The following is a 26,429-nucleotide window of genomic DNA, read 5'->3' as shown; positions in this document are numbered from 1 at the left end:
AGAATGATCAGTTTAAATTTTAACTTTCTATTACAAATTACTTTGTGAATAAACTCAGACACAATCTCTAATTCCAATTTTTTTTCTTTAGAAAGCCTCCCATTTAGAGCTTATGAGGAGATAGCAACAGCATCAGAAACATTTATTAAGCACCTATTGTGTGCACCAAGTGCTATAGTAATACTGAATTAGAATTTACTATCTCAGGACTTCCACAGTCTAGTAACACAGATCAATGTGACTTTTTATCACAAGGCCAAATTTGAAGAGTTTTCCTAAGGATATAATGGGTATAATGACTTTTTTTTTTGGTAGCAGATGGTGGCCAGCTGTTCTCTCTTTATTAAAGGCCAAACATGAAGGGAAAAAATTAAAATAAAAGGGACTTATGGTAAATATGGGAAAGAAGTTAATAAACTAAATCTGGATTTTTATACACACTAAAGGGAAATGGGCAATTGGGGGTAATTATCAGATTATCCAGGCCAAAATAGCTCAGTTTCCTCTATTATGTACATAATAGAAAATTATTTTTGTGGATTGAATTGTTCAGATAATTGCCCTGTATTTTGGCTGTCTGAGTAGACGATCTGGGTGGTCACTGATAGAAATTTAGGGTTCCTCAGGGGATATTTTAAAATATGAAAAGAATTGATACTCTTTTGCCATATGATTAAGAATGTTTCTGCTTAGATGGAGGAGATATTAATCAAACCTGGTCAAACCAATATTTGACCAGGATTTGGGCCCATTGTAATTAAATCATAATAATTTTTACTTAATATTTGAAATTTAATTTTCAAATTATAAAAATAGTATATGAATACCTTTTCCTCTAAAATTTTAAAATATCGTACGTTAGGCTAAAGTCTTTCTTTCTGCATCTCTAATCCCATTTCCCAGTATCCGCATTATGTCCCCTCTCTAGAGTAGCCATTGCTATTTTCAGGATAGTTTTATCCTTTCAGAATACACACACACAAATACCAGGAGAGAAATGGATTGAGAAAAGAAAAACCCCTAAATTTTCAGCTTAACTTGAATCATACTTTATACCATTTGGCAACTTGCCTTCCTATTTGACAATAGGTATTAGATATAAATTCATGGTATTCTATAGCTCTGACAGATTCCTTTTAACTTTATCATTGAAATCTGTGACATTTATTTAGCCATTCCTCTCCTCGTGGATATTGACATTGTGTCGAATTGTTTGCCAACAAGGCTCAATAAACAATCCTAAATATTAAACATATGTGAGAATGTCTTTAGGGTAGATTTTAAATGGTTGCCCTTTCCAAGAAAAAACTATGTGCTCCTGAAGGTCATTTGAGCCTAAAAAGGAAAAAAAGATGACAGCTATTGGAGCCAGTTTCTTTCCTCATATAGACTGGATCACCTTAGGCAAGCCACCTGACTTCCATAGGATTCTGTTTCTCCAAATCAGTGATTTTTCAACTTTCTCCCGCATGAGACTCTCCTGGAGGGCTAATCTGTTCAAACACAGATTGCTGAGCCCTAGAGTCTCTGCTTCAGTGGGGAGGCATATGTGCAAGTTGCCAGGTGATGCTGCTACTGTAGGAGACTTCCAACTTACCCAAATGTAATAACAATAACCCAGGATTTGTGACAGTAGCAGTACTGGGTTAACGATAGACATCAGTTCTAAAATCCCAGAAGTAGTTCCATAGGCCAGGTGACAATTCAACACAGACTCAATTGGAAGGACTCTTAAAGGGTCGTTCAGTTGAAGTACATACCTTAAAACTAGAATTTCTTTGGCAACGTGCTTGGCCTTGTCAGTCTGCTTCCTCCTGAATAGCTCTGGGTCTGAGAATTTACTCTCTGGCTCCTGAGAATAAATGTTTTCAGATGTTTGATCACAACCATGTCCTTCCTAACCTTGACCAAAACCAGCCTTCAGGAGACTCCTATGCAGCCATCCGAGTTCTTCCCTCCGGATGTAAAACAACAAATCAGCTGAGTTCTCCACTTAAACTTAAGTCGGCTATTATGGTCCCCTGAGTTCTCAAACTCTACCGTGTATCAAAATCACCATAGGAGCTTGTTAAAATAGAGATCTTGAGCCCTGACCCAGAGATTCTGATTTTGCATCTGGAGTCTGGCCCAGGAATCCACATCTTTTACGAAATCTCCACATGGATCTGATGAAGGTGTCTGACAGTTTAAGGGACTGAGTTCAGGCCATACTACCCCAAACTACGACACATGGCATATTGAATATTTTCAACTGAAGGGATTTGAGAAATGGTGTCTGTGGAAAGGACTTCCTGACCTTCCATGAAGCAGGCCATGGAACTGTCTCGTGTGAGATTTTTCTCTCACCACAGTTAAGAGTTTAGATTTTTCTTGCTCTTTCCCAGGTCTATAGTTCTTCCCTGCTAGTTTGTAGCAATCTGAGAGTCCTAAGCCTCACCTCAGAGAAGGCAATGGCGACCCACACTAGTACTCTTGCCTGGAAAATCCCATGGATGGAGGAGCCTGGTAGGCTGCAGTCCATGGGGTCGCGAAGAGTCAGACACGACTGAGTGAATTCACTTTCACTTTTCACTTTCATGGATTGGAGAAGGAAATGGCAACCCACTCCAGTGTTCTTGCCTGGAGAATTCCAGGGACGGCAGAGCCTGGTGGGCTGCTGTCCATGGGGTCGCACAGAGTTGGACAAGACTAAAGCGACTTAGCAACAGCAGCAGCAGCAAGCATCACCTAACTGAAGCAGAAGATATTAAGAAAAGGTGGAAAAAATACACAGAAGAACTATACAGGAAAGATCCTAATGACCCAGATAACCACGATGGTGTGATCACTCACCTAGAGCCAGACATCTTGGAGTGTGAAGTCAAGTGGGCCTTAGGAAGCATCACTACGAACAAAGCTAGTGGAGATGATGGAATTCCAGCTGAGCTATTTCAAATCTTAAAAGATGATGCTTTGAAACAGCTGCACTCAATATGCCAGCAAAAGAAAGACTCAGCAGTGGCCACAGGACTGAAAAAGGTTAGTTTTCATTCCAATCCCTAAGAAAGGCAATGCCAAAGAATGTTCAAACTACTGCACAGTTGCACTCATCTCACACACTAGCAAAGTAATGCTCAAAATTCTCTAATGCAAGGCTTCAACAGTATGTAAACCAAGAACTTCCAGATGTTCAAGCTGGATTTAGAAAAGACAGAGGAACCAGAGATCAAATTGCCAACATCTGTTGGATCATCGAAAAAGCAAGAGAGTTCTAGAAAAATATCTATTTCTGCTGTGTTGACTATGCTAAAGCCTTTGACTGTGTGGATCACAACAAACTGTGGAAAACTCTTAAAGAGATGGGAATACCAGACCACCTTGCCTGCCTCCTGAGAAATCTGTATGCAAGTCAAGAAGCAATAGTTAGAACCAGACATGGAACAACAGACTGGTTCCAAATCGGGAAAGGAGTACAACAAGGCTGTATATTGTCACCCTGCCTATTTAACTTCTATGCAGAGCACATCATGCAGAATGTTGGGCTGGATGAAGCATAAGCTGGAATCAAGATTGCCAGGAGAAATATCAATAACCTCAGATATGCAGGTGACACGACCCTTATGGCAGAAAGCAAAGAGGAACTGGAGAGTCTCTTGATGAAAGTGAAGAGGAGAGTGGAAAAAGCTGGCTTAAAACTCAACATTCAAAAAATGAAGATGATGGCATCTGGTCCCATCACTTTATGGCTAATAGATGGGGAAACAGTGGAAACAGTGACAAGTTTTATTTGGGGGGGCTCCAAAATCACTGCAGATTGTGACTGCAGCCATGAAATTAAAAGACATGTGCTCCTTGGAAGAAAAGCTATGAACAACCTAGACAGCATCAAGAAGAAGCATTAAAAAGCAGAGACATTACTTTGCCCACAAAGGTCCATCTAGTCAAAGCTATGGTTTTTCCAGTAGTCATGTATGGATGTGAGAGTTGGACCATAAAGAAGGCTGAACACGTAAGAATTGATGCTTTTGAACGGTGCTGTTGGAGAAGACTCTTGAGATCCCTTAGACTGTAAGGAGATCAAACTAGTCAATCCTAAAGGAAATCAGTCTTGAATATTCATTGGAAGAACTGATGCTGAAGCTGAAGCTCCAATACATTGACCACTTGATGTGAAGAACTTACTCATTGTAAAAGACCCTGATGCTGGGAGGGATTGGGGGCAGGAGGAGAAGGGGATGACAGAGGATGAGGTGGTTGGATGGCATCACTGACTCAATGGACATGAGTTTGAGCAAACTCTGGGAGTTGGTGATGGATAGGGAAGCCTGGCATGCTGTGGTCCATAGGGTTGCAAAGAGTTAGACATGACTGAGTGGCTGAACTGAACTGAACTGAAGCATCACCTTCTACTGGACCTCAAAAATCTAGGAGAATCTTCAAGCTGTGACTAGACTTCCAATGGACTCATCAGTGCTTAACCCCACCTGGACCCTGGAGCCTCCTCAGATGTCCGTCAAAGAAAATTTCCAAGAAGTTTCAGCTGCCTCTTTACCTGTCTCTGAAGTGTTTATAAAGAAACTTAGTAAACTCACCTCTCAACTCTAGTAACAAATTCTCTTCTCTTCTACCAAAATATCCACCTCAATGGGATGGACAGAAACTTAGTAAAGGCATATTCTATAGGAGGAGAAGAATGAGGACATTGTTAACTGCTCAGAAAGAAAGGAGGATTCAGATTATGCAATAGTACTATGGAAACCAGTCTCTGACTCACAGAGAACTTTGGCAGAAGGTAGTTGAGACTCAATCTCTGGAAAGGTTTAAATGTAGCTGTCATTATTGCCTGTACATAGAGATCCTTCTGAGGACACACTCATGGAGAATAATTATGACATAGAGTCAGTTGAGCCAGAAACTTTGTTCTTGTACTGTTTTTTTCTTGCTAGTAATTTTAGGATCATTATTAAGCAGCCTGGGGAAGCTACTCTGCACTAGAACAGACTGTGTACCAATGTGGTAATACCTGTGATATAAGGTCTGTGATGTCTTTTTTTCTTACATCTCTTTTCTGCATTGATACAGAAACTTGCGTTTGGGCGACTTGAATATATTTCAGTTCCACCTCTTGATCTGACACAAAGAAGCACTAATAGGTCTCAAGTATCACCTGTTTGGGGGCTTCCCGGGTGGCTTAGTGGTAAAGAATTCGCTTGCCAATGCAAAGATGTAGTAGATGCAGGTTCAATCCCTTCTCCCCTGGAGAAGGAAACGCCAATCTCCAGTAAACCCCTGGACAGAGGAGCCTGGGGGGCTATAGACCATGGGATCGCAGAAGTTAAGCATGACCAACTAAGCATGCACATTGTTTTAAAAGTCTGAAGTCGGTAAGATGAAACCCAATATCAAGAATTTGAAACAGATTAACTTGTATGGAAGGAATGTAAAGAAAACATTGCGTAGTGTGGCCAGAGCATAATTAGAGAAAGGTGTATTAACTAAATTATCTGGTTTTCAAAAATTTGAACTGTAATAAAAATTTTGATGTGCTATTTCAATTTTCATTGAAAATTAAATGTATATTAATTATATGTAAATGAATGTGTATTGTTATATGTAAATGCATATTTATAGTGAATAAATTTATAGAGAAAGAGCTGGTCACCACTGAGCAACTAACATACTGATAGAGAATCTTATTAAAATTTGAAACATATTTGAGTACCTTACCAAAAAAACTGTCTTGTGAAAGGTACCCTTGTTAGACCCAGAGGAAATAAACATCCTTATCAATGAAGACGAAGGGACACAGAGCAGAATCTGAACAGACAGGCCTTGCTAAGTTTCTCCCAGTTTACTGTACTTAGCTCATCCCCTGTCTTATTACACATTTCCACAGCTCTCCACTCTTCATTACACCCAGCATAAAAACACTCACATCTAATCATTTCTTCATGTCTTCCTTATGAAGGCTCCTGTGTTACATAAAACTTGTGTGAATAGATTTGAATGCTTTTCTTCTGTGAATCTGTCTGTGAAAGTCTAATTCTCAGACCCTGACAGGGAGGGACCCTAAGAGAGTCAAAGAAAACTTTTTCCTCCCATATAAGACCCTGTCAAATTTTTTGTTTCTAAGTTTGAAGCCCCCAGTGTCTTCACCAGTTCCTCAGATAGCATGGTTTGAGTTCCCTCACCATCCTGGTTGCTAAAGGCAGCCTGCCAAAAATATGCCCAGATATACTAATGAACCCCCTGTACCCTGATTTGCTATTCTTCATAGTCCTTGTCCCTACTCAAAATGATGTCCTTTGTGTACTTGTTAATGTTTGTCTCCCCCACTAGAATGGAAGCTTTGTGATGGTGCAGAAATTGTCTCCTCTGCTCACTCATGTCATTACAGCTCTTCCATCAGTATCTGGTACATTAATAGGTCCTAAATGTAGTTTTATTTAATGAACAAATGAGTAGTGTGTGCTCAGTCACTTCAGTCGTGTCCAACTCTTTGCGACCCTATGGACTGTAACCTGCCAGGCTCCTCTGTCCACGGGGATTCTCCAGGCAAGAATACTGGAGTGGGTTGCCATGCCCTCCTCCAGGAGATCTTCCCAACCCAGGGGTCAAACCTGCATCTCTTACAACTCCTGCATTGCAGGTGGGTTCTTTACCACTAGTGCCACCTGGGAAGCCCAAACAGATGAGTAGAGAGGGGATGAAAAGTCAATTAAATTTAGAAAGGGATGAATAGTAATAACATGGTTATATCAGAGCTCTGAAACTATACAGAGTGCATGACACATCCTAAAGGAAGTTACTTGTTTAAAGTTTTTTTTCTTTAAAAAGGAAGATAAAATTGTTTGTATAATTAAACTTTTAAAAAATGTCTCACTATTGACTTAGTGCACATCTTCATTTAGAATATAGATGTTTTGCTTGCCTTTGAGAGCAAAATTCAAACCAGAGGGATGAAAAGCAGAGCTCATTCAGTATAGGTTGGGATTTCAAAAGCATCTTTAAAAGGAGGCACATCCTTCCCAAACAACATAAAGATGCAGGAGGAGAATGATTGAGGTAAGAGGCACAGATTAAAAATGTCAGACGTAACAAAAAGTAAGTGATCTCCAATGCTAATACAGTTTTTACCTAAATTAGATACTCTTAGTGTTTTGGGTTTTTTTTTTTTTCTCCTCTTTTCCTTTCCCGTTCTAGGCATATGGATAATCATTAGGAAAAACTAGAAGAATTAAATACACTATATATATTGTTAGAAGATGTCATTGTCAGAGGACTATTGAAAACAAGAGGAAAATTTCAACCACATGAGTAATTAAGGAAATACAAATTAAAACCACAATGAAATACCACTTCATACCTATTTTGGCAATAATCAGTAAGTCTGACAATCTCCAGGGTTGCCATGGATAGAGGGCAGCTGGACTCTTGTACTCTACCGGTGAGGCTATAAATTTGTGTGATCACTTTGGAAAATAACTATTTTTTCAGTAAGTTCCAAAATGAACCTATTGCACTAACCAGTATTTGCATTTCAGAGGTGGAAAAGTGGCAGTATTTCTGAGCACACTAGACCTCTTAGGACTGCTTGGTAGCACTGGGTCTGCCAAGGTATGAGGACTTCCTGCCTCCTCTTGCTCATGTGTTTGTGCTCCTTTGGGTCAAAACTCCATAGCCTGAATTTCTCAACTTCTTTCTTCCTCTTGTTTAAAGATAATTTTCAGAAAATAAAATCATGATTTACACACAGATATAAAAATGAATGTGTTTAAAGAATTTATTTTATTTGCATGATATAAGGGAACCAGACAGATGTTATAATCAGTTCAAAGGAAAAGTCAAACCAGCACAGGCTTGTATAAAGTAAAGGAATGTTAAGATGAATCATGATTAGAAACACCACTGGTTTTTCCACAGTGGAGAAGTCGTCAATTAAAATTATCACCAGAATGGATAGAATTTATGTATCTATCAGTTAACTACAATTTAGAAAGAGTTGCAAAATAGCTCAAAGATGAACCAGGGCTAGAATCTGATAACCCTGGAGAATATGCTAAAGACAGTGTAGTTTTCCACTGAAACAGCAACACCTTACTGATACACTAGCGCAAACAGAGTATTATTTGGATCATGTGTCAAGGAGTGCCTGACAGCTGATGTTCAGATGTAGGTAATAAGCACTTCTAAGTCAAGTCCCAATATTCCAGATCACTGTAGACACTCCAGTTAGCTGGAAAGTGCTGAAGGATCAAAGGTCCCTGATAGAGAGACAATGATACTACCTGTGTATATAATAATAGCTAAGAGTAAACACAGGCTAGATGAGTATAGAGAAGCCTGAACTTGGGATTAGAAGACCTGGCAAAGCCTCAGCTCTTATTCTAAGTTTGTGGCCTTGAAGCCAGTTGCTCTGGCTCTCTGGCTTTCTCCCAGGCTTTCTCCTCTAAACAAAGTAAGAATTTTTATTGACAAGTCTAAATTCCCTTCAGGATCTAAATGTTTATTAGATGAGCCAGCTAATCCCCTGCACAGATGGCCCTGCAACAATGCCCAGGCACGGAGAGTTTTGACACAGGACAGGGAAGATCTGTTTGTGAACATGAGGAGGAACAGCTGGATTTGAATGTCCTGGACCCTCAGTGTGTGGTACACAAACCCAACATCTGTGGGAAACTTGGGGAGTTCAGTGACAAAGGGGGAAGAAATGAGAGACAGGAAAGGAAGTTACTAAAAAATAACCTACCAGACTCATGGGTTTGCGCACGACTTGCCTCTACCATTAGTAGGAAGTTTATCACCACAGTTGACTCTGTCTCCACTCCATGTTTAAATAACAGCAAAAAGGAACTGGGACTATATTAGATTTCACCAGAGAAACTGACCAATAGGATGTGTGTGTATTTATATATACAGATATAGATTTGTCTCTCTCTCAAGGAGAAATTGATTTAAGTAATCAGCTCATGTAGTTGTGGGGGCTGGCAAGTTAGAAATCTGCAGGCTAGAAATTCCAGCAGGAGTTGATGTAGTCTTGTGTCCAAAGGCAGCATGGTGATAAAATTCCTTATTCCTCAGGGGACCACAGACTTTTAAGGCTTTCAACTGATTGGATGAGGCTCACTACATTATGAAGGGTAATGTGCTTTACGTGAATATTAACAATATTAAATCTTCTGACTCAGAAATATAATATCTCTCTCCATCTATTTCAATTCAGTTCAGTTCAGTTGCTCAGTCGTGTCCGACTCTTTGTGACCCCATGAATCGCAGCACACCAGGCCTCCCTGTCCATCACCAACTCCCAGAGTTCACTCAGACTCATGTCCATTGAGTCCATGATGCCATCCAGCCATCTCATCCTCTGTCGTCCCCTTCTCCTCCTGCCCCCAATCCCTCCCAGCATCAGAGTCTTTTCCAATGAGTCAACTCTTTGCATGAGGTGGCCAAAGTACTGGAGTTTCAGCTTTACATCAGTCCTTCCAAAGAAATCCCAGGGCTGATCTCCTTTAGAATGGACCGGTTGGATCTCCTTGCAGTCCAAGGGACTCTCAAGAGTCTTCTCCAACACTACAGTTCAAAAGCATCAACTCTTCGGTGCTCAGCCTTCTCCACAGTCAACTCTCACATCCGTACACAACCACAGGAAAAACCATAGCCTTGACTAGACGGACCTTAGTCAGCAAAGCAATGTCTCTGCTTTTGAATATGCCATCTAAGTTGGTCATAACTTTTCTTCCAAGGAGTAAGCGTCTTTTAATTTCATGGCTGCAGTCACCATCTGCAGTGATTTTGGAGCCCAAAAAAATAAAGTTTGACACTGTTTCTGCTGTTTTCCCATCTATTTTCCATGAAGTGATGGGACCAGATGCCATGATCTTCGTTTTCTGAATGTTGGTTGAGCTTTAAGCCAACTTTTTCACTTTCCTCTTTCACTTTCATCAAGAGGCTTTTTAGTTCCTGTTCACTTTCTGCCATAAGGGTGGTGTCATCTGCATATCTGAGGTTATTGATATTTCTCCCAGCAATCTTGATTCCAGCTTGTGTTTCTTCCAGTCCAGCATTTCTCATGATGTACTCTGCATACAAGTTAAATAAGCAGGGTGACAATATACAGCCTTGACGTACTTCTTTTCCTATTTGGAACCAGTCTGTTGTTCCATGTCCAGTTCTAACTGTAGCTTCCTGACCTGCATACAGATTTCTCAAGAGGCAGGTCAGGTGGTCTGGTATTCCCATCTCTTTCAGAATTTTCCGCAGTTTATTGTGATCCATCTATTTAGGTCTTCTTTAATTTTTCTTAGCTGATGTTTTATGATTTTCAGTGCACAGATCTTTTTTTTTTTCCGGAGCTAATTAAAATTTATTAAACAATATTTGAAAAAAAGACCAAATTAAAAAAAAAAAAAAAGCTGACTCTCCAAATCACCTGTATGCAACAGAAACACAAAGATGCTATACACTGTTCCCTTCAGTTCTACCCTGGCCCTCTACTGTGTAGAACTCTGGCTGTTGTCTTCAAACAAAGACTGAAGAAATGGCGTTTATTGTCAGATTTCTCACTACTGTATTTCGCGTTTTTAAATGTTATAAATGACAGGGTTTTTCAGTTTTACTTTTTGTTTGCTTTTAGCATCTAGAAGTATAACACTTTTTGTATATTGATCTGTAGCCTTTTGTTGTTGTTGTTCTGCTGCTCAGTCTCATCTGACTCTCTGCTATACCATGGATTGCAGCACAACTGGCTTCCCTGTCCCTCACTATCTCCCAGTTTGCACAAACTCATGCTGACTGAGGCAGTGATGCTATTTAACCATCTCATCTTCTGCTCCCCCCTCTTTTCTTCCTGCTTTCAATCTTTCCCAGCATGAGGATCTTTTCCAATGAGTTGGCTCATCAGGTGGCCAAAGTACTGGAGCTTCAGCCTCAGCACTGGTCCTTCCAATGAATATTCAGGGTTGATTTCCTTTAGGATTGACTGGTTTGATCTCTTTGCTGTCCAAGAGACTCTCAAGAGCCTTCTCCAGCACCTCAGTTGTAAAGCATCAATTCTTCAGTACTCAGCCTTCTTTATGATCCAACTCTCACATCTGTACATGACTACTGGAAAACCATAGCTTTGACCATATGGACCATTGTTGGCAAAGTGATGTGTCTGCTTTTTAATATGCTGTCTAGGTTTGTCATAACTTTTCTTCCAAGGAGCAAGTGTCTTTTAATTTCATGGCCGCAGTTACCATCTGCAGTGATTTGGAGCCCAAGAAAATAAAGCCTGTCACTGTTACCATTTTTCCCCTATCTATTTGCCACGAAGTGATAGGGCCAGATGCCATGATCTTGGTTTTGACCTGTAGCCTACAACTTTACTAAATTCATGTATTAGCTCTGGTAGGATTTTTGTTTGTTTGTTTGTTTCATAGATTCCATTGGATTTTCTACATAGACAATGTGTCATCTTCAAATTAAGACAGTTCTACTTATTCTATTCTTATAGAGATACCTTTTATTTCTTTCTCTTGTTTGCAATGGCTGGAACTTTTACAATGCTGAATAGAAGTGGTAATGATGGACATCCTTTATTTTTTCCTAAGCTTAGGGGAATAGTATTCAGTCTTCCACCATTAAATGTGGTGTTAGCTGTAGGATCTTCATAGATACTTAATTTTTTCAGATTGAGGAAATTCCCTTGAATTGAGCTTATTGAAAAGTTTCTTTCTTTCTTTTTTTTTAAATTAGTTGGATGTTGGATTTTGTCAAATCCTTTTCCTCATTTAGTAATATCATATGTTTTTTCTCTTTTATCTTGTTAACATGACATAAAGTTTGTGCGTGTATGTTAAGTAGCTCCAGTCGTGTCTGACTCTTTGTGACCCTATGGACTATAGTCCACCAGGCTCCTCCTTCCATGGGATTCTCCAGGCAAGAATCCTGGAGTGGGTTGCTCTGCTCTCCTCCAGGGGATCTTCCCGACCCAAGGATCAAACCCACGTCTCTTATAGCTACTGCATTGGCAGCGGATTCTTTACCACTAGGCCCACCTGGGAGGCCCCCAAAGTTGTTTCTGATATTCCCTTATTGTATTTTTAATATTGTAGAATCTATAGAATATCACTAATCTCATACCTTTGTTTTCTTTCCTTTTCCTAACCTATAATATGGCTAAAGGTTTACCGATTTCATTAACCTTCTCAAATAACACCTTTCAATTTCATTCAGTGTCTCTTCTTTATTTTAGTGATTTTTCACCATGATCTTTATTTCCTTTCTTCTGCTGATCTTGGGTTTTATTTGTTCTTTTCCTAACATATGTTAGAGGTTGAGCTCATGTATTTGAGACCATTCTTCTTTTTTGTTATAGGTTTTTAATGGTATACATGTCTAAATACTACTACTTTTGCAGTATCCCACAAATTTTTGACAGGTTGTGTTTTCATGTTTATTTGATCAATCTGATTTCTCTTTTTATTTCTTCTTTGATACATGGGTTATTTTTCCATAGAAGTCTGTTCATAAATATTTGGGAATTTTCCAGGTATCTTGTTGATTTCTAATTAAATTCTGCTATGGTCAGAGAATGTACCTTGTATGACTAAGTCATGGGGTTTTTAGCCCAGAATATAGCCTATTGTGGTAGGTGTTTCATATGTAATTGAAAAGAAAATGTGTTCTATTATTTTTAGCTGGAATTTTCTATAAATGTCGGTTAGGTTAGGTTGGTTATTCAAACCTTCCATATCCTTGATGATTCTTTTTTTTTTTTTTTTTTTTGGCCTACTTGTCCTATCAATTATTGGAAGAGGGTACAGAATTCTCTGACTATAATTGTGTATTATTAACAAGACACGGTTAACAGTATTAGCACCTGCAGCATTAATACTTTTAGGCTCATGTATTTTCAAGCTATGTTATTAAGTGAAAAAATGCTTAGAATGTTTAGTTTTTTTGATGAATTGACCTCTTTATCACTATAAATAAACTTCTTTATTCTCATAATATTTATTTGCTGTGAAATCTACTTTGTTTATATTAATATAACCAGTCCAGTTTTAATTTGACTAGTATTAGTATGGTATGTCTTTTACTTTTAACTGATTTTATATTTGTGCATTTTTTGATAAGAGTTGATGATTCAGAGAGATTCTTTGCAGTGGTTCAAAGATATGGCCACAAATTACTTGATACTTAAATCCCTTTAAGAAGTAAAACTTAAATTCTCTCATTAAATGTAGTCTGGACTTAGTGACTTGCTTCTAATGAATAGAAGAATATGGAAGAAGTGATGGTGTATCACTTCTAAGCCCCAGTCATAAAAGGCATTACAGATTCCTTCTTGCTTTTTCTCTGGGATCCCTTGTTCTGGTAGAAACCATCTTCTGTTATGAAGATACTGAGATAGTCCTCTGAAGAGGCCCAAATAGCATGGAACTGAGAAGCATCCTGTCAATAGCCAGAAAGAAACTAAGGCTTTTTACCATTAGCCATGTGATGGCACCATCTTGAAAATAGATCCTCAAGCCTTTAGATGACTGAAGCCCTGGCCAACATCTTGACTGTAATCTCATGTAAGACCCTGAGCCAGAAATGCCCAGATAAGCTGCTCCTAAATTCCTGACCCTCTCGAACTGTTAGACAATAAATGTCTACTCTTTAACCCATTAAGTTTTGAAGTTATTTGTTATGAAGTAACTGGTACATCTAATTTAACTAGCTTAAAAACTCTTCCTTGGAAAATTTGTATTTCATACAATAAAACATTTTAGGCAGAAAACTAAATAACATTTTTGGATAGAGATTTTTCAACTGGATATTTTCTCTTTTAATAACTTATATGTTTTGATAAGATCAGGTCTTGTAAAATTTATCACTTTATATAGAGCTCTGAAATAGGGAAGGGCTCTTAGGTCATTGGAGGACCCACACGAACTATGTGGAACCCTTGATACTATGTGCAATATGTTGTATCAAGAGCATTTTCCTAAGAAAAAAATGTTTATAGCTTTTACCAGATTTTCATAGAGTCTTCCACCACCCTCCCCTCCACGTGAGTTAAGAACCACTTATCTGGTTCCCATTGCTCCCTGTGAAAATTCAGATACAAGTGACTTACCTATGGTTAGAGATGAAAGACCTCACCCTTAACTCAGAGCTCAAACTCCAATCTGAGAGACGAATTCTACCTATCAGAGACAGCTCAGGGCAGAACTGGTGAACAGCTCAGGGCAGAACTCTTGAATAAAGAGATAGAACTAGTCTTTACAATGTTCTCGTGTACTCAGACCCTCAAGACAAATCTTTACATGTATTATTTTGCTATTGCATTGTCTCTTGCTTATTTAACTCATCAAGCTGCTTCAAGAAGGGGGTGGAATGGATCTTCTCAAAAAGATGTCCCCTTGGTGGCAGGCCTTTTATCTTTGTGCCTTTCGTTTCATTTTTTGCCCTTATATTGAAGCATTGAAGCATACAGAAGCTTGGCCAAAGTGCGTATTTGTCTTGTTTTGTTTTTAACCATATTATCTATTAGAATACTCTGTGGAGAAAACACACTATACTGATACCTCTCTGACATGACTACTGCAGACGTATCACTTAAATGCTCCCTTAATGTTTTTGGAAATCTTCACATCTTGACAGTACTGTTATCCATCTCTTTCTGAACTAAAAGCTATGTATGAATGTTATTATCATAATGAGAGATTTGAATTGAAGGGCTAAAAATCAAAGTTAATTTCTAATATTTATATTAATTCAAGATATAGTCTGTCTATTTAGAAATTGCTAAGAAGCATCCATGGATGCCCCCAGAACAAGATAAATCCTTGAATGGATAGTTAGAACATATCTTGTAATCTCATAAACTGCATAGTTCTGGTCATTCATTAGATTATCTTTAAATATTTCATCACTAAGAGTATTGAGCAATCATCCTGAGCAAGCCTGTCGGATTAAGGCCAAGGAAGCCCTTAATCATATTATAAACATATAATCATGCCATATGTTATTTATAAGATATAGCCCATTTTATAAATGGCCAGGACTAAAGGAAAAGAGAGTAGGGAAGTCCTGCTTTTATCAATGACTTTTACATCTTAAGCTATCTGTACTTTACCTTTCCCAAGACATTCACTCCATAGAGATTTGCCATCTATTTCTACCACCCCCGTGCACTCTAGTACACAATCTTTTTGCTTTAGCCCAAGCCAAATCCAAGAACCCACGATTGAAACTACAGTCCTTGAGAAACTAGGGCTAAAGAATCTGTGCTGGTGCCATGAACTGCCCAGACCTCAGCCTGACTCCTGGCTGTCCCTCCTCCCACCTAGCTCCAGGAACGTTTACTATGAACAGGTTCCTGGGCTTGGCCAGATGACCTAGCACAGTCCTGGCCACCATTCAGGGGTTCTGAGAGAAAACTGTTTCTCTCCCTCAAAGGTGGAAACAGAGACGCAGAGTCTTAGAAACATTCTCAGAACCTCTGAATGCAAATGTTTTCGGCAAAGTCAGCATTCAGTCCTAACTTGTAAAACAATCTTGTAGCACAAAGATAAAGTTAAATGGCTCAAGTGCAAATCAAGTATGTTTATCTTTCCATAAACAGAAAGCATGGGAATATTTGGTAAGAGGAAAGGACATATTTCATATTTCTGTGATTTTCTTAAAAAGTAAAACTGGCTCTACATTTTAAAGCAGTTCTAAAATAACAGATCACCCTTGTCTGAGGAATCACAGGAAAATCCTCTGACAAGGAAATACTTCCAAGTGGTTGAATTTAATTACAGATGGCAACAAGGAACAGAGGAAAGATGCTTCAAAGTTTTTAAAAGAAAAACTAAGGTAAAGTTTTCTAAAAAGGTAATATATTCAACATTATATATGTATATATGCATATACATGTATATAGACATACCTATGGACATACACACATATACATATACAAACTTTATATATATATATATATATAAAATTTGGTCATGTTCTTTGAATCTACCCAGAAAGTCTTTCATCTGAAAGTATGGAAGTTTATTAAAATGAGTAATTTAGGAAGACAAATGTGGTTTTGGTGATTGTCTCAAGAAAACATACCCACTTTTTACCTTGAGAGAGACATAGAGCTTAACAGACTGAATAAGTAGTGTCAGGCTATAATCAGTTTTGCTCTCTACACATTGCTTCAGATGGAATTTTCAAAGCAGAGCCAAAATTCATACAGTGAGATGACAAATTATTTTTAAAAGAGTAATACATTTAAAATGATAACTTTTGCTGGGAGAGCTGTCTAAACTTCAGTTTTTTAAAGGATTAGATACTTTGATTTTGCATGTAAAAGATGCCAAGTATGCTTTGAATATGAATTACAAGCAATACTAAAAGGAAAATAAACATAGAATATGAAAGAAGATAAGAGCTAATAAGCATGAATTGTGTGTCTTCCACTACCTAGTACACTATTATTGATGCTCAACAAATATTTGATACTGAGAAACAAGACATGTCAATGGGCCCAGAGCAACTCTATGATGCTGAATCAAATGGTGACTAAAAATGCTTTATTTCCCTGTTCTGTTTTGTAGGTATTATTACTTGGCATTCAGAGCACATCAAACACCTCTTGCTAGCAAAGAGAGTTGCATCGCTATCTTGGAAAAGTCCAGATTAGATCACTGGCTGCTGGGAAAAACAAAGGTAGTTCTCTCTTTGTTGTTTAGATTGTCACTTGAGATGCTCTGCTGTGTACCTCGGTCTCTTCTCAGTGATTTGAATAGCTCTGTAAGTTTTGCAGCTTACCAGACAAGACCCTAACCTAACAGTGATCTTTGCTGGTCTTGGGTCGGGGGTCCCAGGACCTCAGATGCCAAAAGAGGAGAGTTTGCTTCCTGTTCTGCATGTAGTTTGAGAACCATTTAGCATTTCTAGAATGAGATCTTTGGGCTCATTTTTAAATGTCCTTTTTTCCAGTGCTGCTTATTCCAGCACTGCAGACAAATGCACAAATCATGTTAATGACAATAATGAGTATCTTTTCTACTTTCGTCCTTTTTCCCTTAGACTCATGTAGTATACTGCCCACTCTGATGAGTAGTCTCATCATGTCTAGCTTTTCATTTGGGGAAACATCATATTCCTACAAGATTTCAGGGTTTTGTGGTCCATTCTGAATTGCCCTACAATGCCAGCCTTAGCTTCAGTGTAGATGGCAATGCTGCTGCTCCTCGGCAGAAATTAGATCACTGTGGCCCATTCAAGCCCCACTCCCTCAGAACTTCTGTCGGCCCTGGTCAGTTTTTCTGCTTTAACACCTCCATCAGAGTTGAGGGTTGAAAGGATCAAGCTGAGGAAATGGAACTCGTGGCAGAACTGAGGCCAGCCTGGAGAACATTTAGGATCTCCTAAAACCCTGTTCACTTCATCGTCTGTGTATATTAATAGTCCCACATTGGCTTGACCTTACAAGGGGATTAATTGTATTTGCTTCCAAGAAATCAGTAATGTTAGCATAAATCAAGTCACTGTAAACTTTTTTTAGATGATGTTTTAATATTTATGTTAATTTGTTGGAGCAGAGTGAATTTCTGTGTGGGAGTCCGTTATTCTTGTTGTTTAGTCACTCAGTCGTGTCTGACTCTTTTCCAACCCCATGAACTGTAGTCCGCCACACTCCCCTGTCCAGGGGATTTCCCAGGCAAGAATACTGGAGTGGGTTGCTGTTTCCTTTTCCAGGGGATCTTCCTGATGCAGAGATCGAACCCGCATCTCCTGTATGGGGAGATGGTTTCTTTACCACTGAAGAATCATTGGCAGGGTTTATCTGAACCTGGTAGCTCAGACAGTAAAGAATCCACCTGCAATGTAGGAAACCCAGTTTTGATCCTTGGGTCAGGAAGATCTCCTGGAGAAAGGAATGGCTACCCACTCCAGTATTCTTGCCTGGAGAATCCCATGGACAGAGGAGTCTGGTGGGCTGCAGTCCATGGGGTAGCAAAGAGTCAGACACAGCTAAGCGACTAACACACTTCTTTACCCCTGAGCACCAGAGGAGCCCTTGGGAGCCTATATGTAATGCTAAAACTGATGTCTTATTTCAGGTTTTTCTCAAGTATTATCATGTCGAGCAGTTAAATTTGCTGCTGCGGGAAGTCATAGGCAGAGTGGTTGTGCTGCAGGCCTATGCCAAGGGGTGGCTGGGAGCCAGGAGATACAGAAGAGTCAGAGAGAAGAGAGAGAAGGGGGCTGTTGCCATCCAGTCAGGTAAACAGCCCTGAATCTCGGCATTTCATTAAGTGCCTGAGGCCACTCACCTCTTGTTCTTCTCAATGGTTCCTTTTCTTCCCTCCCTCTTGCCTTCAGCAAATATTTATCAAGTATCTACTGCAGGCCAGGCCTTGTGCTTGGTCCTGGGGGTATAGCTGTGAGCAAGACTGCCACAGTCTCTGACCTCCAGATAAGCAAACAAGCCATCCTTACCCACGGCAAGATAGAGGCAGAGGCAGTGGGTGGATGTAAAACCCAAATCGCACAGACATGTGCCCCAGCTCCCAGATGACCCACCTCATGCACGCTTCATGTCCTTTACCAGGTTTTCAGCATCAGAACTGCTACTGCCACATCTAGGAGGCTTTTCTGGCTCAGAGCTTGTAAACCAAGGCAGCTAATCACTAGGCTCTGTCATACACCCAGCCCTGTCAGTGCCTCTTTGCACACACAAATATCCTTTGTGTCACAAATAGCATCTGAGCTCCTGTGTTACTGCAGGCAGTTGTCCCAGGTCTTGAACACAGCGATGATTTCCTCTGTGTTCTCGTAACCGAGAATCATAACGTCCACTTGGACTTCATGACCTCCTTCAGTGACATGGAGAGCTGTAGCGCTCAGGGAGGAAGTGAAAAGGAGAGCTGGTCATGCTCCTGGTGGCAGCTCAGTGCCTAGTACTCTGAAGGACTCAACAACCTGTCCCCGCCCCAGGTTCCCTTTCTCTTCTCTTCATTCATTTCCCATGCATTTTCCCTTTCCGTCACGCATTCCCTCCCTGAACACAGTTCTATACATAGTCTCCCCTTACCAAACGCAAATGTGATGCTACTAATCATTATTATTTATTTTTCTCTCCTTCAACTTTCATGTTTTATACCTTTGTCCCAATAAAAAATACAGAGTGAGTCAGGCCATTCCAGTCCTCTCCTACCCCTCAAGTCCTGAAGGCAGAGCTTCCTCCATGGGTTGGAATGACAGGGACCCACCTCACCTGGACAGGGCTCCAAGTGATTCATAAGTGGAATCCAGAGGTTGCAGAAATTCACTGCCTGAACAAAAACAACTCCTTTCAAAAGCATCTTGGAGGCCGAGCTGAGAGTACAGAGAGGCCCTTCTTCCCCACCATCACTCACGTAGCTCTGTTTATTTTGTTCAGTGAGAAAGCAGTGGGGAGGAGGAGAGGGGTAGAGGATTGGAGGGAAACAGCTTATATCAATTCTCTGGCACATTCTTAAATTAATGTCATTCCTAGCACATGGTTTTATATTTTTAGCCTGGAGAGGATATGATGCTCGGAGGAAATTTAAGAAAATAAGCAACAGAAGGAGTGAGTCTGCTGTTCATATTCACGCAGGTAATTAAAACATCGTTTTCATAGCATCCACTTGGAAATCTTCTGTGATTAAGTTCATATGAGTTTCAAAAAGCTGAAAGGTTAATAATTCAGGAGCACTGGAAGAGGAATCAAGAGTTTTGGTGGGGTCTAGCGCTTGTTCTGATTCACCCCGCTCCGTGTGATGATTGGGAGCACTGGCCACATGCCGTACCTTGGCTAAGGGTGCTCCAAGTCGGTTCTCTTGCATTCCCAATTTTATAGAGGGGGAAAACAAGGCACAGAGAAGTGAAATAACTTGTCCATAGTCGCACAGCCAGTCAGAGGCCGAGTCAGCATTTATTCACAGCCAGTTTGGATAGAGTCCATTTTACATACTGCCAACTGAGCAACTCCCTTCCTTTCCTGGAGTCACCCGTCCCTTGTCTGCAAACAAGAACATCGGCTAGAAAGGTCTGAAAGGTCTTCCAACCTTGGAATTCTCTAACTATATGCTCAGCCTAGCTCTTCATAGCACAGAGATAGGAATAACTCAGGTACTTGCCTGGCAAACTGTGTTTCCCACACCCAGGCCTGTGTGTGACTGCAGTGGTCCTCTGGGCCCCATGGGGTTAGCATGCTGTGGCTCAGCTTATAGCTGCCTGAGCACCTCAAGCTCTGGCTCCCAGGTCACTCTGCTCTTCTGCAAAAGGCAATATCCCCAGGGGTTGTGGGGCTCAGCTCCCTCTGTCTTTTGAAGCTGCCTGTGCCTAATTGAGGCTTTGGAAGAGACCAGCCCCAGAGCAGACACACCCAGGCTCTGAGAGCACAAGATATCAGAGACAGAACGAAAGAGAAGTGACCAGGCCAGTGGACTAGCAGCAGGGAGAGAGGATTTCAGATACTGCCACACTTGGAACAAACTTTTAAGGGAAACAGCTGCACCCCTTTTGAAGAGATCACTACTCAGAGCCTGGCTCCTTGGGGCACTGTTCAGAACCCTCTGACCCTGTAAAGGCCAGACAACTTTATTCAAAATGTTTGAAAGAGTGTCATTTCACCCCCAATGTGCAACTTTTAACACCATCCCCTAGGAATTCTAAGCTCTACAGCTTCAAAGCATCAGGAAGAAGGATGCAGCTCTAGTTGCAACAAGTAAAACAACTCAAAATACATTTTCTCTCTTCCTCCCCACTGTCCAACACACACACACACACACACAGTTCCCCTCACCCTCACCCACACCATTAAGAGAAGATACTGGACTGATCTCACTGTTTGGCTCAAAGCCTAACATGTATTTTCAAATATAAACTTTAAGCTTATCTATTGTTGATTCCCTTATCATAAAGTGTGTAGGGTCATAAATCGAATTTTCCCTCTCTGAAAATCATCTTTAGATGGCTCCCTTTTGGACTCTGTTATTGCCACATGCATAAGAACAGACAGGTGGGTGGCTCCATTATATCAGGACACTCGGCTGCATCTTTTCAGCGCAGCACCTGTGGGGTGCGTACACTACGGAAGGGTCCTTTTGTTTCATGGGACTAGAGAGAACACATTTCTTTAAGTAGCTTCTTTCTTTTAAAACCTTGGAAACACCCTCCTTCTTAGCCCGGCAGCCAGTGTCCTGCGTATCAAGTGGTATTGGGAGCTTCCAAGTCCCCACGGGCTTGGGTGGGCATGTAGTAATTGGGGGTGGTACTGACACCAGCTCACCCTCTTGGCAGGAGAGTGTGATAGCCAGAGCAAAGGCGGGCAATGTCCCGTTGCCCTTCAGCCAACGTCACGGACAGGAGTTGAGGGGCTGGTTTTGTGTTAGTGGTAAAGATACTCAGAGAGGGTAACGACATTTGCAATTTTATGGGCAGATTATTTTTACTTGAAAATGTTCTCCTCCTTATCTTTCGATTCAAAGGTGGTGTTGATCTAAAAGCAAGACAGCTCATTCCAATGTCTCTGTTTTGGGGTGTGCTCTTCCTAAAGTATAATCCTCTCCTTACAAGCTCTTCATGTCCCTGGGACATTTCAAGTAGAACAAACTCGAAATATATGGGTACTCTTACTTTTGAAGCCTGTAGAAGTGGCGTAGGGATGCTATCACAACATAACATTTTCTGGGCATTTTCTAAGGTTATTCTCTAATTTATTATTTTTTCAACAAATCATTTCATTTGAAATATAGACTGCAATGTGTTTGGTTTATATTTCAAGTTCTGGCCTATTGTCTTTTTTTTTTTTTAATCATGCTGCAGCGCTATGTTATATAGTTTTTGAAAGAATAGCCCTTGAAATTTAGGAAGCATTTGGCCTACATGTTGCTACAGAGCGGCACATATTGAAATTTGTTTTCCTTTCATCTCCTTCCCAATAAAAGCAGCCACTCGGCTTATCCCTTTAGCTTCCTCAGAACTTCCTTTCAGAATTCCCGATCTATTACGGCACATTCACATACCAGAAACAAGATGCCTTTTCATGCTGTCAACCTTTTTCATCTGAAATGTAAATTAATTCTTGCTGGTATGCCTTGACAGAGATCAAAGCCAGGGTATTAACCTTCCCGGGCTTTCTCCAGGAATCTGTCCCCAGGACAGGGCTTTGGCTGTTAGGAGACCGGTGTCAGTGTTAGGGGCCCTCCTCCAGGCAGTACTTGGCCTGGGCACCACCATCTCCAAGTCCCAGGGTCCTTTTGGAAATGACTCAATCAGTACTTTAAATCAGGTGAGCTATGATCTGCCGGGCTAGACTTGGGAGAGACGAGCCTGCTCGTTTGAAATGTGGGCCATTCACTCAGACTCCTGGAGCTGTTCAAGTGGTTCTCATGGCGAGTGATCTCAGCGGGCGTGATCGAGGGAGGGACAGGGCTCCAGACTGGAAACCTCTCCTTTTGCTCCCTGGTATTTTCCTGCCTGTCAGTCTTTGAGGTAGGCCACATTTGCATTTTCAAAATAAACAGATGCCTTTCAAATACATGAGCTGGTGGTCTCAAGCTCTCTGTGGGCCTGAACTGTTCACCAGCCAGAGAGCAATGCTGGAAAAGAAAACAAACGGGAAACATGCTAGGCACATGCACACACATTTCCTGTGTGCAGAACATTGTGCCGGCAATAAAGGGCCTTTGTGAGCTATGGGTTCACAGGGAGAGAGCCTGCTGAGGATCTGGGCAAAAAGTAGCCTTCCTCAGTTTCTTTTCTCAAGGAGAGGGAAACACCTTCAAATGTCACCTTGGTGAGAAGTGGCATCCTTTATTGTTTTTATTTTTGATTAATGCTGATAATAGGCTCTTGCTATGGGAAAACATAACAAAACAATTAAAAATATGTACTTTTTTAATCAGAAAAATAATTGCAAACATATTCCTGTTTGGATATATGGGGTAGTCTAAGTAAAAACTAATAGTTGTCACCCCATCACTAATGTATTGTTTGTTTTTTTTTCTTAATGAATTCTTAACTTTCAGAGAATGGATATAACTAGATTTTGTCAAATAAAATTGCATACATTCCTCAGTAAATACTATCAAAACAAACAACCTGCAGGGAATTTTTTTTAAAGATCTACAATGTCTCATTCTCTAAGTTTTTGAAAGCACAATTTTTAAAAATTACCCCTCTAACTCAAGATCTGTTTTTTTAAGCAAGAGCAAAGTGCCAGGCTCCTCGTCTCACAGGGGAGAAGCCCTCAGTGACAGTGGAGCCTGAGGGGCTGGGAAGGAACTTCAAAGTGTGTCTCCAGGAGGAGCTGGCTCTTGCAGCCTCTTCCCCTCTTTCCCCTAGCCCTCCAGGAGCAGGAAGAGCCCATTGGTTTATAGCACTTTCTCATCTAATTGCTTCAGTGCTTTGGAAATTGTTTTCTCTTTCTCTCTGTTATCTGATCAGCTTCCTACTTACTCCCCTCCTGGGTCCTACAGGGGATAACAGCACTAATATCTATTGCCATTTCTCCTTCTAATGCTCTCTGAGGGGAGTGGTTTTGGAACGGCATCCTCAGTCCTGCCGAGGCTGAGAGGCCCTTTTCCTTGAGCCTGTGAGCAGGCATTTTAAACCAGCTGCAGCTGGAATCCCTGGGCACGTCATGTGATGCCAGCCAATGGGAATTGCTTTAAATGCAGTTTCCAAAGAGGAAAGCAAGCATAGAATCCAGACAGGCTCTCCCCCTTCTCCAGGTTAACTTCTTTTTAAAAGTTTGACCCCGCATCATGACAAAACCAAGTTTTAATACTTAAAACGCCTGAACTTTTAAACCTCTCTCAGGGTAAGCCTTCCTCCTAGTCTTTTCTAATTTTGAAAGGCTGATTCCTTTAGCATTGTTGGTGGGTTGGCAATGACTGGGTTGTTGCAATAATTTCCTAGAACTAGATTTCCAGAAATAACCTAGGTGCACAGAACAACTATATTTTAAATTAGGAAATTTCTTTATTTCATTCCCTTATTCAACTACTGTTTAAGTAGCTGCTTTATGCTGGAGCTACTCTCAAGGTGAACAATGGAATTTAGTTTGGGGCTTCAGATTCATCTTCAACACAGAGGATTAAAAAACATGCTTCCCTCAAATGGACGCTGTTTGTATAATCAAGTACTCTATGTTATGTCAGCACTCCTTGGAAGGGAATTCTGTTAAACACCAAACAGTCAAAATCATTATAATATATAGCTGAGGATATACTTTGAAATGGGTTCCCCTGGTGCCTCAGTAGTAAAGAATCTGCCTGCCAATGCAGGATATAGGGGTTCAATCCCTGGGTCAGGAAAATCCCCCAGAGAAGGAAATGCCAACCCACTCCAGTATTCTTGCCTGGGAAATCCCATGGACAGAGGATCCTGGTGGGCTACAGTCCATGGGATTGCAAAAGAGTCAGACATGACTTAGTGACTAAACAACCAACAACAATACATCGAAATGGCCCAAGCTTCTTGTAAAAATGATGAATCTGTGCATAAGCACTTTGTTGATCACAAGTCAAACAGTAGCGGAAAGTCACATGAATGTACCCAGTGAGGGAAAATATCAGACAGACAGGAGGAAAACAAGCATGCTCCTTTATGCATCTCTATCATTCCACCCTATTCCATTGTATCTTCACTTGTTCTGTTTCTGTCTTTTGGAAATACTCCTGGTCGTTTTGCACAAAACATGTGATTTCTCAAAATGTGAGGGAAGAAAAATTCCAAACTCTTTTTGGCAGGAGCCAGCTGCCTCTCCATTCCTGATATTTCAGGCCATTTCCACACAAGAGTGAAACAACATCTAGGGGAAGGAATTAACTGGTGCACCTGAGCTCGAGCTGAACGGAGAGCTCACACTAGCTCCACTGTCTTCCAAAGCTCTGGTTAACTGAAGGAAGGTGCCTTCCAGGCCGTATGAGGGTCCTGCAGAGTCCACTTGCACTGTCTGGCCTTCTCTGACCCTCTGTAGGTAAAGATCTGCAACTGGTTTCTGACAACCACAGGTAAAACTTCTTAGAGAAGGAGAATGTTTGGGGGCGGGTGGGTTGGTTAAGGATGGTGATTTACTTTGAGAAAATGTGCCTTGTCTGTGAGCTGGGTCAGGACATACAGAGAGCTCCGGAAACATGGCTTCAGGAGAGACAGAGTCTGGCCTTAGCCTCGAGATTTCTGTCAAGAAATGGGCACTGCCAAACCTCACTGGGCACAAGCAGTAAAATTCTTACCATGAAGTAACTTGTGATGCAAAGGAATGTCCTTTGTTCTGAAATCAAATTATTGCCCATGTTAGAAGTAAACACCCAGCAGGTAAAGTACTGTTAACCTAATTAACAGTTAGAGAAGAAGCTGCAAAGCCAGTGTGGAACTGAGGTCTGCTTTTTCCTGATATCATACTGACACAGCGTGGAAATGCTGAAGATGAGGCTTTGGTGCCGTGGTTGGCATCCCAGGACTCAAGATTAAATTTTAGAGTAAACCCATGGATAGAACCTCTTTGGGTGGGAATCATTTCCTCCCTTATGGACTTCATGTAGAGCTCCAGAATCTGGCTGCAAAAAGGCAGTTCTTCAGTTGGTATCTTTACCACCTCACCATTGAGTGAAGCAGCATTATAGTCAATAATTGATTAATAATGATGTCAACAACACTCTTGAATTGCATTTATGTCTTTCATTTTTTCACATAGAATCATAAAGTGTGATGTCACATTTTATGAAACCCTTATTAGTTTTGGGACTCTGTCCAAGTAACAGTAAAGAAACTTTTAGGGGGAAAATTAACTGTACTGTGACAAGAATTATTGAACTGTTTTCCTCAAAAGACTTCTGTGTGTAAAAAAGCAGATTTTGTTGTCTCCCCAAAGAGATGAAACAGAAGCACAGAGAGTCTACATAAGTTGTCTCCCCTTATGTGTTACATGAGCTTAATGACGAGTATCAGAGCCCTGTTCTGAGTCTTCACCCAATGCTCTTTTTAGTAGACCAGCTGTAACATTGGTTTCCATCTTGGATATGGCACCAGTCAAAGCTTTGGGGAGAGTTTTATATACCATCCTAAGCATGTGGACTTTGGAGTCAAAATTACTTTAAATCCTGGCTGTACCACCAGGTTTGTCTTATGGTTTAGAGGAAATCGCTTAACTTCTGAACCTTAGTTTCCTTAGCTACAAAATGGGACTCATTAAGGTCTAATTCTCAGGACTGTTGTGAAGATCATAGCAGGTAATTGACACAAAGTATCCCGCCTGGGACCTGGCACATGGCAGCTATTCAGTAAGTGTCAATTTCCTCTCTGTCCCCACTTCCTAAGTATGAAGTTACTTGAGGGGAAAAAAAATGAGTCTGTGAAATACTCTTCTATGATTAGAATAATAATGTTGTAACTTCAGAAAAATGAAACTATTTCCCTCACTTTTGGAGGAAAAGATAGTGCATGTCAGA

General features: G+C 40.6%; 1 protein-coding gene across 1 annotated transcript in view; it reads left to right on the top strand.

Moving 5' to 3' along the window:
- Positions 1-26,429, top strand: part of MYO3B (myosin IIIB) — a 275,064-nt gene that overhangs the window by 117,441 nt on the left and 131,194 nt on the right. Inside the window, exons 20-21 of the mRNA XM_069575180.1 lie at positions 16,554-16,665; positions 18,066-18,228. Coding sequence (XP_069431281.1) covers positions 16,554-16,665; positions 18,066-18,228 — 275 coding nt within the window. The remainder of the gene's footprint in view (positions 1-16,553; positions 16,666-18,065; positions 18,229-26,429) is intronic.

The sequence above is a fragment of the Ovis canadensis genome, chromosome 2, assembly GCF_042477335.2.
Source record: "Ovis canadensis isolate MfBH-ARS-UI-01 breed Bighorn chromosome 2, ARS-UI_OviCan_v2, whole genome shotgun sequence".
In the NCBI taxonomy this organism is placed as follows: Eukaryota; Metazoa; Chordata; class Mammalia; order Artiodactyla; family Bovidae; genus Ovis; species Ovis canadensis.
The sequence above is the reverse complement of the archived record's forward strand: the minus strand, read 5'-3'. Positions and strand labels throughout refer to the sequence as shown.